The sequence below is a fragment of the Balaenoptera borealis genome, assembly GCF_965194805.1.
Source record: "Balaenoptera borealis genome assembly, chromosome: X".
Lineage (NCBI taxonomy): Eukaryota > Metazoa > Chordata > Mammalia > Artiodactyla > Balaenopteridae > Balaenoptera > Balaenoptera borealis.
The window spans coordinates 101,044,960-101,059,824 of NC_138881.1; the positions used below are offsets into that span (position 1 = coordinate 101,044,960).

The 14,865-nt window shown below is 38.0% G+C and overlaps 1 protein-coding gene across 1 annotated transcript; it reads right to left on the reverse strand.

The window, feature by feature from the left end:
- Positions 1-7,552: 7,552 nt before the first annotated feature.
- On the reverse strand, positions 7,553-14,634 carry C1GALT1C1 (C1GALT1 specific chaperone 1). The gene is made up of 2 exons (XM_082377452.1): positions 14,479-14,634; positions 7,553-12,410 (listed from the first exon to the last, which is right to left on the reverse strand). The coding sequence occupies exon 2, from the start codon at positions 12,403-12,405 to the stop codon at positions 11,449-11,451; it is 957 nt and encodes a 318-aa protein (XP_082233578.1). The 5' UTR covers positions 12,406-12,410; positions 14,479-14,634; the 3' UTR covers positions 7,553-11,448.
- Positions 14,635-14,865: the final 231 nt, after the last annotated feature.

Genomic DNA, 14,865 nt, shown 5'->3' on the forward strand with positions numbered 1-14,865 from the left:
TTGCAGCTGGGCCTCCCAAGATATAACATGGGTGAAGGGTATAGATCCAGGGTCTGACTCAGATTGACAAACTATTTTCCAGTAACAAAACCTATAAGACTTGGAGATTCCCACGTTAGAATGTAAATGTATTAATTTATAGTGATAAGTCTGCTTAGGGTAAACAATTAGTAAACAGGAAGTTTCTTGGTGAAGATGGATAAGAGTAAAGGAAGGTTGATAATTTGGGGGAGTATTTCATCTGGGCCGGGGTAAGGCTTGGAGAATTTTTCCTGCTTCATCATTAATTAGAATGCTTATGTCTGTCAAAATCTTTCTTTCCTAGCCTGTAGAGGTGCCCTGATACTTTTCTTCCTATGTCCTTTTTAAGTTCTATGTAGAATATTTTTCTTTGTTATGACAGTTATATTCTACAACTTACTATATTTTTATACTTTATTATTTATTCCTGGTGGATAAAAGTGTAAATTATCTCATCAGTAGCACAGTTTTAAATGATCTTTCAGGGTAGGTTTCTTCAACAGATAGTCTCATTTTATGCTGACTTACTAGTTTCAAATTCAGATGTTTCTCCATTTAGGGGAGAGGCAGCCTATTCGAGGTCTATAGCTCCTTATATGCTTAAAAAGAAAATAAGTCATTTATGTCAAAACCAAACTTTGAACCTTTATTTTTGGTACTAAGATAATGTTAATTGACCAAAATTGCCTATGGAGTGTTAGCAATGAAAAACAAAGCACACACATATATTAGAGAAGTTTTAATTGTGTGGTTTCAGAAATAATTTATCCATGTTTCTAACCACTGTTACGGTGGGTGTGGGGAACACTTTTAAAATATTCAACATCATCTGTGCTTGTTTTCCTACTATGTTCAGGTACATTGACTTTGTTGCCTTGGTAATATGGACTAAATATGTATATTTCCTGCTCCCCCTGGGTCTGAGGCCTCAGGTTATAGAGTTAATCCGGGGTGTCACTCCATAGGTTGGAGCCCAGTCTGTTTCTAAACATTAGGTCATGCAAGGAAGCCAATTCAAAGAGGTTGAACTATCAGCCTCTTTATTCACTATGCTTAAAGGCAACTTAGTTTTCCCATATTCCTGAGAGTAGGAATACAGGGAGAGCCTGTTTTTCTCACAGGCAATGTGTCTTCAGTTCATTTTTAGTTAGGGTGTCAAGCTTGACACATTTTGTGTCAAGCCAACCTACAGTCTAGTCATTTTTGTGCATCTGACACACTTTTCCTCAGCCAAGGTCAGTTCAGCTCAATGGACATTTATTGAATATCCACTAGGTTCTAGGCATGTGGCACAAAGATGAATAATAGACAAGTGGCCCTTGCCCTTAAGGAGCTTCCAGTCTAGTGAGTAAATTTACGTTAAAAAAAATCTGGGTAATGGTGACAGCCCAATAGCAATTTATAAAGCCAGTAGGAAGTTACTAATACATTTCCAATTTCAGTCATCAAAATTTGCAAATTATACATGAACCAGATATAAAAATATTCCTTAGATTATATCCAATGTGAGGTTAAAAAAAAATCCAGATGTCTTGGAGTTGCAACAATTCAGCATTCCAACTCAGGTTGTTGTCCCATTGTGTGGTAATATAAAGGCCTGATAAACCCTCTTCTAGCAGACTATTATAGTGGTTTGGTGGTGTTCTGTTGGCAGCTGCATTTTTCCTTTTTTTAATGTTCTGGACCCAAAACAAGCAGCTGGATTTATCCAAAGGACAGCTATGAACATTTCTAATTTGAGGGATTTGATAGTCCCCAAACATAAAGTCATATGGCGTTTGTCAAATAATGATTATATCCAGCCAAGTTCCCCCTGCACGTACAAATCCACTACCGAGGATACAATATTTCTAAGCATAGTACTTCAGAAGATACAAGAATGGCAAATGACTAAATTTATAGACGTATTTCACTATAGTAAATATTTCACTCTTTTGTTCATGAGAATATTAATAATGTAACAATTATATATTAATAGGAATATGAAATGAATGTATGCCCAAACAAAATGTGGTAAATATTTAACTTTGTTTATCTAGGTTCCCTAATTTTGAGAATATGTCTCTCAAGGCTCTTCAGGAAACTCAAAATGTTCAGATTTCTAAAGGAGTATCTACTAAAACTGATTTATAAGGAGAGAAAAAACAGAAAATGTATGTATGCATCCTGTGTCAATATAACCATCACTTCTGAGGTATCAAGCAATCAGAAACTTACTCAAATTATTCAATAACCTGTAAGAATTAGGCCATTAAAATATTTTGAAAGCCCTTCAGAACACTTATGTTTAGTGTGTCATTAACTGTATTAAGGCAATAAAAATTACACTAAATATAATTATATTCTTTTTTTAAAGATTTTTTTGATATGGACCATTTTTAAAGTCTTTATTGAATTTGTTACAATATTGCTTCTGTTTTATGTTTTGGTTTTTTGGCTGCGAGGCATGTAGGATCTTAGCTCCCCGACCAGGGATCGAATCTGTACCTGCTGCATTGGAAGGCGAAGTCTTAACCACTGGACCACCAGGGAAGTCCATGTATTCTATGTTTTTACATGTTGTATTTATGCTTTATTATACTTTTTTAAATAGCAGGTAAAAGAATGATTAGATATAATGAACTCTAACACTAATTTATTTAATATTGTATTAAAACTAGTTAAGTACTTGTAAAGGACTACAACTCCATCAGAACAGGAGTGAATGAATGGGATTGAGAACCAGTTTTAAAATCTATGTTGAGACTATTAGGCTAGTTGATTGGTTGGTTGGTTGGTTGGTTGGTTTAGGAGGCTGGCCTCTTGGAGAATATAATTTATATATGGAAAGAGATATGGGAGATGATTCACTGGAATTTCTCCTAATAATATCATGTTCATTAGAACAGGTCATGGGGAGGAAAAATAGATAAAAACATCCAAACTAATTAGTACTATTAATATTTGCCTCTTGGAGTGAAAAATTAAAGAACACCAAATTTTGTCCCTGAACATTTTGAGAAATAAAAGATCAATTAGTGAAATAATTTCTACTTAAAACCCTAGTTGTTACAGAGAATGACATGCTTTACTATTGTCCAATTCTAATTAAATGGATTATCTTATAGATTTTCTTTTTTTTGGCTGTGTTGGGTCTTAGCTGCAGCATGCAGGATCTTCGTTGAGGCATGCGGGATCTTTCGTTGTGGCACACGGGCTTCTCTCTAGTTGTGGCGTGCGGGTTTTTTCTCTCTCTAGTTGTGGCATGCAGGCTCCAGGGCACATGGGCTCTGTAGTGTGTAGTGCGTGAGCTCATTAGTTATGGCGCGCAGGATTAGTTGCCCCACGGCATGTGGAATCTTAGTTCCGCGACCAGGGATCGAACCCGTGTCCTCTGCATTAGAAGGTGAATTCTTTACCACTGGACCACTAGGGAAGTCCCTATCTTATACATTTTTAAAATCCCATTTTAAAAGTAAAACAAATCATGATTTTCACATCATAATTTTTATCACTCTTGTTCCATTCCCCAATTTTAAAATACTTCAATTTTAGCCAATATGTGAATATAGAGGACTTCTAAGGCATAATCATTTACTTCACTACCTTCAGGTTCATTGTAAATGTTCTCAAAAGTCTATCGTAGGGGGGAAAAGCCCTAAATTTAAAATATACAAAGTTTTACTTTTAAATTTTTATTATAATACTTGATTGTCAATGATAACTATTAACTTTCTTTTAATCTCCTATGGTGAAATATGTAATTTCTTCTGATTTTCACAAGCATGTGAGCAAAAGACTGTGTTTTAAGAAAAAAATCATTTAAGCACTTAGAGAAGGTGCCATTTCTCCAAACATATGCCTTGAAAACAAATCAAATTCAGTTACTTTTTTGTCTCAGGGAAGGCCATACTGTGGAGACTTTTGAGGTTGGGCAATCCATTTTTATTCTTACCAACTTCTAGTAAAAAAAGGAACACTTTCTGTCTTTGTCCCCAAATGCTGGGATTGTCTTTCTATGCTGATGTATGATGACACCCTGAGGCTTGGAAACTTGCAAACCAATAAGATGATTTTGTGATGAAATTGCATGTTAGATTGATACTATTAATAGTCCTTGAATGAGCTTAAATTTGAGACAACTTTTACAAGCAGCATGCACTTAACTTCTCATTTTGTTTCCCTACCTGTGAGGTGTGAAATATCTGTTTCTTCATACCGATGTTTTTAAATTTATTTTTGGCCGCGTTGGGTCTTCGTTGCTGCGCACGGGCTTTCTCTAGTTGTGGCGAGTGGGGGCTACTCTTTGTTGTGGTGTGTGGGCTTCTCATTGCAGTGGCTTCTCTTGTTGTGGAGCACGGGCTCTAGGTGCGCAGGCTTCAGTAGTTGCAGACGCGGGCTCAGTAGTTGTGGCATGTGGGCCCTAGAGTGCAGGGGCTTCAGTAGTTGGGGCGTGTGGGCTCAGTAGTTGTGGCACGTGGGCTCTAGGGTGCACGGGCTCAGTAGTTGTGGCTTGTGGGCTCTAGAGCACAGGCTCAGTAGTTGTGGCGCACGGGCTTAGCTGCTCTGTGGCATGTGGGATCTTTCCCAGACCAGGGATTGAACCTGTGTCCCCTGCACTGGCAGGCGGATTCTTAACCACTGCGCCACCAGGGAAGTCCCTTCATACCGATGTTTTAACAAATTTTTAGTTTTTCATGATCTGAAAGATTTGGTATGTACTTGTTGGTCTGGACACTGTTCTCATCAGTTCTAATGCTGCCCCATTCAGAATTCATTTTTTAAAGCCCAAATTCACTGTTCACTTAAACATCTGGATTAAATTGGGCAGGGTGAGGAGGATGGGAGGAGAGTCCTTTTTGCCCTGTAGGCTCTGGACAGCTTTCTTAGAGAGCTGACTTATCCAGGATTAGGAAAAAGAATGCTTTTGCGTGACTGAGATCTTTCTAAAGTTTGCTTGTGTAAGCATTTTGGATTTAAGAAAGTTCAACCTGGGAATTCCCTGGCGGTCCAGCGGTTAGGACTCCGTGCTTCCATTGCAGGGGGCACGGGTTCGATCCCTGCTTGGAGAACTAAGGTCCCGCAAAAAGTTCAACCTGAAATGTATCTGAATATAGAGTAGAAACAGCTTCATTTGGTGGGATAACAGCAGTCTCTAACCCATCAAATTAATATCTATCTCCTAAATCGCTTTCAAAAACGCATATGACTGGAAGATATTTTTCACTGGCAATGCTTTATTCTGTTTAAAAAATAGAAGGGGCTAAAATATAGTAAAAACTTGGAAACTTACACTGTACTTATTTTGTGCTTTACAAGATATAAATTTTATATTTTGTAAAATGTTTTGAAAGGAGTCCACAAAGTAATTCTGCTTTCTTGCTCCCAAATGCAGAGGTCTGAGAGAAGGCACATGGCCTCGTGAGCTTCTGGGTGTTGTCAAATCCAATTCTCTCTCAAGTACCGAATGCCCAGATGCATTTACTGGGGATGCAAGAGTGTCACTTAAGCAGTGGTTTTTGTCAGTATAAAGAGAAGCATCTTGATTAAAGTGTGAGGAGATAGAAACCATACTGATTTGGGCAATTTCGGCTCCAATAATGTCTAATTTACTGTGAAAGGGGAATATGTTCTAAGTTAATGTTCTTAAAAGCAACTTCCAAATTTCTCCTTAAAAAATATTTACTTTATTAAAAAGCTGCTTGAGGAAGAGCTGTTTTATTGCATGGCACAGATTCAATGTACAGATGTTATCTTAGAACTGTTAATTAAGGAGTTCCCTTGTGACTTTGAATATTCAATACCAGCTGTTATTCACATCAATATTTTAATATTTTACCAGAAAGATACTTAATAAAAGGATTGATACATATTTAACTGTGTAAAGTGCTAGTTAAACTTGTTCAAATGGGTCAGAGGGAAAGGGAAATAACATTCCTTGAGCACCTACTATACGCACAAACTCTACTTATATATCTTGCTTAATCTTTATGACTATTCCATGAGGTAGATTTTAATTCTCATTTGATAAGTGAGGAAGCTAAGGCTCCAGAAGGGTTATATAACTTTCCTGAAGATACATTGCTAATAAATGGCAGAGTTGGGATTTGAACCTAAGTGTCCCTGATTGCGAAGCCTGTTGTTTTTGTTTTTTTTTACATTATCATATATTTTTTATTTTAAAAAATCTAATATTTTAGTATTAAAATAAAATTTAAACACAGCATCCTTTTCTCACCATTAAAAGTAGGATAATTCTAGACAATTTTTCTGAAATCTATAAATGTGCTTATACAAATGCATTAAAAGCTAAGTATCTCAACATCTGTAAGGCCTTTAGCAAATAAGTACCAACCTTCAGGAAGATGAGAGGCCACCTGAAAATGCACCAAAATTTCAAAATTAAGCTTTTAATTTATTGATAATAAAGCTAAGTATCACTGATATGCAAGTAAACAGTTTTTAGAACAAGCTGGAATTTTTCTAAAATTTAACCACGGTTGAATAAAATAGCAAGAACTTCAGGGCAAGATGGTATGTAAATATGAAAAAATACATAAAACACTTGGAATTAATTCAGAACTTTTGTAAAAATACTTGAGTGGTAAAGTGTTAAAACAGTCAAGAGAAATATTCTTTGACAAAGAGATTACATGCTAGAAGAGACTTTTTCTACCTTCCATTCATACTTCACGTATAAAGAATTTACACTCAGAATTTGCCTAAACCTCCCTCCCTCCCTCCCGCAAAGCCTGTTTTGCAGAAAATCTCCCCTCACGTTTCATAAAATGTTAATCTCGGCCCACAGTTGTATCACCATCTTTGTTTATGGGCTATTGGAGAGAAGTGTAAGTTGGCCAAGCCTCTATTCCACAGTGGGAAAATATGGGTAGGATTAGAATGCAGTAAGACTGGGTTGCTTGCAGTGTGCTTCTAAGGAATGTTCTGTTTCCCTCTTCATCAGCAGGGTATTCTGAGAGAATCTTTTGAAATTGAACTTAGTCCTGAGGTCGGAACTTTTTCTCTCACCTTCAAGCTAGGTGATTTGTGACCATTTAAAGGTTATGCCATTTAGAAGCCTTTCCTGGATTTTTAACGAAAAGGATACAAGAGGGAGGGTTGGTTAAGTGGGGGAGATGAGGGTATAGAGTGTAAGTGCAAAGGCAGAACTAGCAGCTGCTTTGTGACTATCAATACATCCAAAAGATAGGTCAGGAAAAGGATTAGTGAATATTAAAATTGACAGGAGCAATTTGGTTCAATTATAATCTAAGGAAAAAGGCTGAGGGGTCTAATCGATATTTTACTCCAGATCTAATGAGTTAATTTTGAGAAGGAGGATCCAATGACTTAATTTTGAGAAGGAAGACCCAGTGATGGAACTCATGCAAGGAGATGGCCTGGGGCCTGCTAAAAGTCAGGTTGCAATTTCCGTAGCCTTCAAGACAACCAGAAAAATAAACAGGCCTTTTAGAAGAAACTTCAAGTTTTCGCCCATTCATGTGACAGCCCCAGGGTGGGGTGTTGTCTCACACTTCTGGAATTGGTTAGATCTGTGCTGTAACTGTAAAATACACACTGGATTTTGAAGACTTAATAAAAAAAAGAATGTAAACTATCTCATTTTTTCTGTTGATTACATGTTGAAATGACAATATTTTGGATATATTGGGTTAAATAAAATATAATACTAAAAGTAATTTCACCTCTGTCTTTTTTAATGTGGCTACTAGAAAATTTTAAACTACACATGCGGCTCACATTATATTTCTATTGGATGGCATTGGGATGGAGAACAGGCAGTATTCCCTGAAGCTTCCTTCTGGAGGTGAATACCTTAGAGTGGTAAATATGGAAAAGAAGATTCTCAGTGCCAGTATTTAAAGTCTTCCATTGGGGGGAGGGATAAGTTGGGAGATTGGGATGGACATATACACACTACTATATATAAAATAGATAACTAATAAGGACTTACTGTATAGCACAGGAAACTCTACTCAATACTCTGTAATGGCCTATATGGGAAAAGAATCTAAAAAAGAGTGGATATATGTATATGTATAAGTGATTCGCTTCGCTGTACATCTGAAACTAACACAACATTGTAATCAACTATACTCCAGTAAAAATTAATTAAAAAAATAAAGTCTTCATCAAGTTAGGACCACTTTCCCCCTTTTCACCTCAGATGGTATGGGGCTGGTGTTTTGACTGTTAGAACATCCCCATTTATTCAGCACTTTTGAGTACCTTTGTGGATGTCTCTTACCAGTCACTCATTAGAAGCATTTCTTACTTTTTTCCAAACAAACACAAGCCTGTCACATAATTAATGGCATCCGTCCTCACTCCCATCCATCCATCCATTCATAGAAAATCTGAGTCTTATTTTTAGGCCCTGCTCTTCCTGCCAGGGCTTTCACTAAATTGCCAAAGCAATGGCAAAACCAATGTGGCCATTCTTGCATGGTCAGTGAAAACTACCAAAGAAATGGGAATTATATGGGTTAAGAGAAATAGCACTTATCAAATTGAGGACTTTTAAGGCAAAGAGGACCACCATATTCTAATAGTAAACAAACAATGGCTTGTTTTATTGCTCGTGCAAAGCTTACATGAAATGATTATTTGACTCCCTGTATGAATCATGTGTTTGGGCTCTTTTTGCTTTCCACAAAATACCAGGTCTAGTGTTAAACTCATAGATACTCAGTATATACAAGGAGTAGTACAGTGTATAGATTCCACACTAATAAAAGTGGACTTTTCTTTCTATTATGCTAGAGACCCCAGACACACACCATCATTTCATACTTTCTAAATAAGTCATTTCCCCCATTACCCTTTGAATACTTTATAGTATTTTATCTTTGATGATATTGGAATTGAGTGATTGTTTTTTCATTAGACTTTGGGGGACTCCTTGGTGGGAAGGTTGGCAAAACCTTCCCTGAATTTCTTTGAATGCCAAAAGAAAGCTAAACTTTTACAAACAGGCTCTTCACATAAACACTCAGACATGCACTGAATACATCAATCCAAGTCATCTAGCACTAAAAGGAACACAATATTTTAACCGAGTAGAAAATTAGTGGTACACCATTACTAAACTCTGTGCTTTCAGTAACTTTTCTAATATAGGTGTTCCCTGAATCTGGGCATTATAAATCAGATTTGATACACAAGCAGTTTTTTAGCTACATAAAAAAAAAAAGCCAAGGGGTCTAATCTATATTTTGCTCCAAATCCAATGTTTTGAGAAAGAAGGTCTAGTGATTGAACTTGTGCAAGGAGATGGCCTGGGGCCTGCTGAAAGTCAGGTTGCAGTTTCCACTGCATTCAAGAAAACCAGAAAGATAAATATAACTTTGAGAAGAAACTTGAAGTTTTCTCTCATTCACATCTCAGCCAGTGGGCCTCACACTTCCAGAACTGGTTAGACCTGTGTTGTCCAATATAGTAGGTATTACCCAGCCATATGTAAAATATATTCACAATCATGATCAATTCCCATCAGACCTCCATTCTTCCCAACTCTCTTCCCAATAACAGAGTGGAGTTAGGGTTATAGTTTTTGGCTGTTGAATGCATGATGATCAAATCTGTAACCATGACTTCTGTAGCACAGTTTTCTGTGTTACTGATTCCAATTTTATCTACAAGACTAGGTACAAATAAGTTCAAGGAGACAGCATATTATTTAAGACAACTAACATTTTATAAAGGAATACTATGTATAAAAATACAATCAAGAGCATCAATTTGGTTTAAAAAGCAATTGTTACTTTAGTACCCACTAGGAAATCAAACAATGGAATGCATTTTCTGATATATTTATTACAACTATACCTCGATACACTAATGTAATTGAAGGCGATAAATACAGTAGAAAAAGTTTTAAGATACTGGTGTTGGGGGCAATGTGACACTTGTAAACTGGGTGTCACACTCAGTGAGATACTGTTTATCATTGCACTCACACTGAATATGATTTGGTTTGTAGTAATTACATCTGAGACCACATATTTGGGTGCTTGATAAAAGGGTTTTATTATTTTTCAAAATTAATAACCTTTCATTTTAATCAAGAGCCCCAGTGAGGAAAATCTATAAATTAAAACAAAGGGTTTTACACACTACTCTGATGATCAATAATTTGAAGCCCGAGGCCCTCTTGAGGAAATTCTCTTTCTGGCTTGCAAAAGCTGTGGGAGACCATTAACATCATGAGGCCAGTTACAGGAAAAATTAACCTCTAAAATGTCACGGTTTCACACCCTATGGGGGCTTATGGATCTGTCTTAATATGGCATGTGCAGGCCCGATTTTAGGACAAGTCAGCTCCAAGTATTTCACACGTTTATAAACACAGAAGCTGTTGTATCCACCATCCATAAAGCTTTTGGGTAGCCACTGAAATCAGGCAAATGGCATAGTAATCCAAGGTGAATGGTGAGGTTAAGGCCTCCACACCAAAAACCGTTGGATATGGTGCAATCATGAACATGGGAAAAATCTCAAAATTTGAACAGGTAAACAAAAGCCAGGACAGACTCAATTCAAGTAAGTGAAACTGCCAGACTTCCAAAAGGAGTTCTTCAAAGAAGACTTCCACAGAACTCGTTTGCTCTGCAGGAGTAAGTAAATCTCAACTGATATATTTTTATCCAAGCCACAGCTGAGAGCTTGATTAACTGGGAAACAATACAGTTAAATGACATTACATTCTTTATAGTCACCACTCCAACTTCAATATCTGCATAGAGAAGTACAGAGGGTTACAGTGAAATTGTGTATGCTGAGGGATGCCACTAAATTAGCTCCCAGGAAAATTATTAACCTTTATAAGTAATTTTCACTTTTTCTCTCAGGGATAGATTTCAACTTTCACTTTAACAGTGGTTGGGAACATTCCCTTTATTGCTTGGTTGTATATTTTGAGAAAGCAAATCCATTGGCACTTGCGAAGGCTTAGAACATAAACCAACATTAGAAGGAACAGAAACACATAGCTAAAAGTTTTACTTTAATCACAAATTCACAACTAGAGATTTCATTTGCGTATCTTAGAATGCTAAAAAGACATGTTAATTTTTTTAACCAATCAGCGAAAACATGTGCCACACAGATTTTTAATGTTCATAATTTAGAATTTATCACATAAATATATTATTTATAAATATATCCTTTATTTGTAAAATTATTATTCTTAAAACATTTCTTTCCAACACAGTTGAAATTTTCATATGTGTTTTAAGGAAAAAACCCCACCCTATTTTAAAATGTATTACTAAACTTCAATGTGCGAATAAACCAGTGCCACCAAACTGAAAAAGAAAAAAAAAAAAGAAAAGAAACATACTGCTGTGTTGGATATGCAGTTGTTACTACAAATAACACCACCACATGTCCTATACGGTGATCATATACATGCTCTTGTTTCACTTCTCAGTCATTATCAGAACCATTTGGAGGTAGGAATACCAATGCATCATTGAAAATATGCCCAAATGCCCTAAGGCGGTATACCCCGTACATCATTACGTGCATCTGATTAGGCGTCAGTCCATTAAAAGTAACAGCCATATCTGAACAACATCCTTCTACTACCTGGTTGGGGTGATTAGTCATTGCCTCTTTAATAAAAAGCCCAACAGACTTGGTGTTAAATACGTCTTTTCCTTCCGCATCTTCTGCATTTTCTGCAAATACTCCAGCATATTTCAGGCAGACTGCTAGCTGCTTATCTTCAGATATCTTCCAAATCATCCCTCCCTGTTCAGGACACTTTTCAGGAATACTGAGAAGGCTGTTAAGTCTTTTCATTGATTCTACACTTAAGACAATTCCTCCTTCCATACTCACATACTCGAGGTCTCCAGATTTTATAGTGTGGCCTAGATAGAAAGGTTGTGATGGATCCTTTTTTAACAAAAAGTACTTTAAGTTTTCAATAATAGCAAACGTAGTGGGGCGTGCAAGGAAGAACCAGTTGTATTTGTCTCTATATTTATCAAAGGCGTATTTGTAAGCTTTTCTCATCATTAACCACATGTCATTTGTTTCCATGTTAATTGACTCAAACACTTTAACATTTTCAGAACTGAAGAACTCTGCTTTGTCACAGTGTTTGGTCCAAGTTTCCTTCACTGCAGCCCAGAGACTCACATCTTTGGGTTTGACAAGGATGATACAGTATACTCGAAAGCTCTTACTGAGCTCCATGCGTTCATCCTCTGAAATTTTCAAGATATCTTCTTTATTAGGAGCTTGTAGGTGATGATGCTCATGGTGGTGCATTCTATTTCCATGACCAATCCTAATGTGTCCTAGCATAGTGATCAAGGCACAGAAAATGCTTCCAAGCATTACACCCTTCAAAAATGAACTGCTTTCAGAAAGCATTTTTCCTATAAAGAAGAAAAAGATACTTAGGATACTTAATAGAAAAGGATTAGTCTAGTGATTTGATTTGATATTCCTGCTATACTTACATTTTGCTCTTAATGTTAAAAAAAAAAAGGCTCCCAAGCTTGAAATCGAGTCAGTGCAAGTAGCACAAGAGAGTCTTAAGAATTTTTTGCTTCCAAGGATACCTGATTACTGTTTGGTACAAAGTGGAACTTGGCAGCAACACCTCGTCGCCGTAGAATTTTCTGGGAGGCTATTTTTGCACTTCATCTATAGGGATTTAATTAACCAAGTACTAAACCAAAGCACTAACCCCAGAAACTGATATTACAGAGGTTGTCTGTCCATCATTCGCTTTAAAGGAATTTCATTTCACAAGCTTGCATTATATTATTTAAATACCTCTGCGGATATAAATGGACTTTTACAACAAAACCTTAAATTGAAGAGATAAAACCACCTACAACTGGTAAATCACCAATGGTATCTGTGCTGGCCTCTGTTCTCAACCTAGTGCTTTATTTAACTGATGGCTGCTGTCCTTAGGTGTTTTGAGTACATCTTGGAATTGATACCATATATGTTAATATTTACCCGTTTGTTCCTAAGACTAAATGGTTTCCAATACAGTATCTCAACTAACTGATGTATAATAATAAAAGCCCATAATGAAAATAGCTAAATTATTTGGATGAGAACTGAGTCAATATAGGCATATCTGGGGACTATTAATGAACATTTTTATTTCCTCCAAAGGCATTTTCTTATTCTTTGGGGAAGTAAAAAGGGAAAAGTCTACACTTTTATTTCAGTTAGAAATTAAAAGAAAACCCAACATTAAATACAACTGTTGAGATTTTCCCAATCTCCCTTCTATCTCCACAAGGAATGTTCTACTGAGCTACTTAGATTTTCCCTTTGTCTCTTAAAGTTGAAAGTGGCCTTAGAAGCTATCTACTGTCACTTTTCTCATTTTACAGATAGGGAAACAGGGTCCACAGAGGTTAGGTAACTGACCCAAAGTCACAGTCAGCAATAGAACTGAACTAGAAATCAGATATCCTGGCATCAGTTTAATGGTTTTTCTATTACAGAATAAAGATCTCAACAGTGCTTCCACCCATATTATTGAGAATTTAATAAAAAGTTACTGAATAACCTTGTTTTCCTACAAATGGAAAAACATGTAGGATCTGTTAACCATAATTGATATTTTGCATCCAGCATCACCGTACTGCTACAAGGAAACCATCCCTTGGTTTTCTTCTAGACGAAATGGACTTTGACCTCCATTACCTTAGAAGGACGTGTGGAACAACTTGACAGATGTAATTCCTAAGGAGGGTGGGGAGTCGGGTGGGAAAGAGGCAGGACAGCTTTCCTGTGTCACTCACAGAACTTGGTCAACAAACACAGCTCTAATAAGGAAAAGAAAATTCACAGGAAACAAGCTCTGCTTGTTTTAGAATTGTCAGATGCACTCCAAAATGAATTATTTTATATAGGATTTTGGCATTTCATATTACACAATTTTCAATATGTCTGGCCATTATATAATAATTCACTAGTGTCTCTTAGATCGATAATGATATATGTATGTCAGAATTCTTCCTGATGGGGATACTACTTATGAATCATTTGCACAAATTTTTCTAAGGAGTAGCATCTAGAGATGCACATGATAGGATATTTGGTGCAGGGGCAAGGGAAACTTAAAACCGCACACGAGCACAAACGAGGCAGAAACGACCAGAGTGGTTTTTGAGATGAATCCTTTTAGATGAAGGCGGTTGGGGTGGAGTATGGAAAAGGGAGGAGAACAAAAGTGAGGGAGAGAACATGGTCATCTCAACACCCCAATGAGGGGCCGAGGGAGCGCCTCTAGGAAGCCGGCGCTCTATCTACCCCCCTCACTGTTCCTCACACTGCACCTGCCCGGACACACCGCGTGGAGCATGCTGGGAGTGGGCCAGGGCCCAAGCCTTCCCCGGAGAGGGGCGGGGTCGGGCCGCTCCGGGGGCTGCTCCGCGGGCAGCTCCAGGTGCGGGCCGATGCCCCAGCACTCACCCGCGTCTAGAGCGGCTCAAGGGCGGGAAAGCGCAGCCGCGCACGGCTTTCCTCTCACGTTCGCGCGCCGCTCGGTTACGTTCCTGGTCGGGCTGCTCTAGATGCAGGCGGTTTCTTCTCGTTGGTTTCACTAAAGGTGGTGAGGGCCCGGAAGTAGACGCCACAACGGCGCGGGCAGCGGGGCGGGGCAAAGGAGCCCTAGGCCAGGCGGAGCCGCCCACCCGCGCCGACGTCGGAAGGGCCCGCGCGCACGCCGCGCGCCCTTTCTCGCCGCCCCGTGCCGAGTTCAGAGAAGCGCGTCCTGCTGGCGTGACCCGCACGCTCACCCGTACCCAATGGGAAGCCCACAGAGGCGTGCGTGCGTACGACCCGCTGATAAGTCCCACC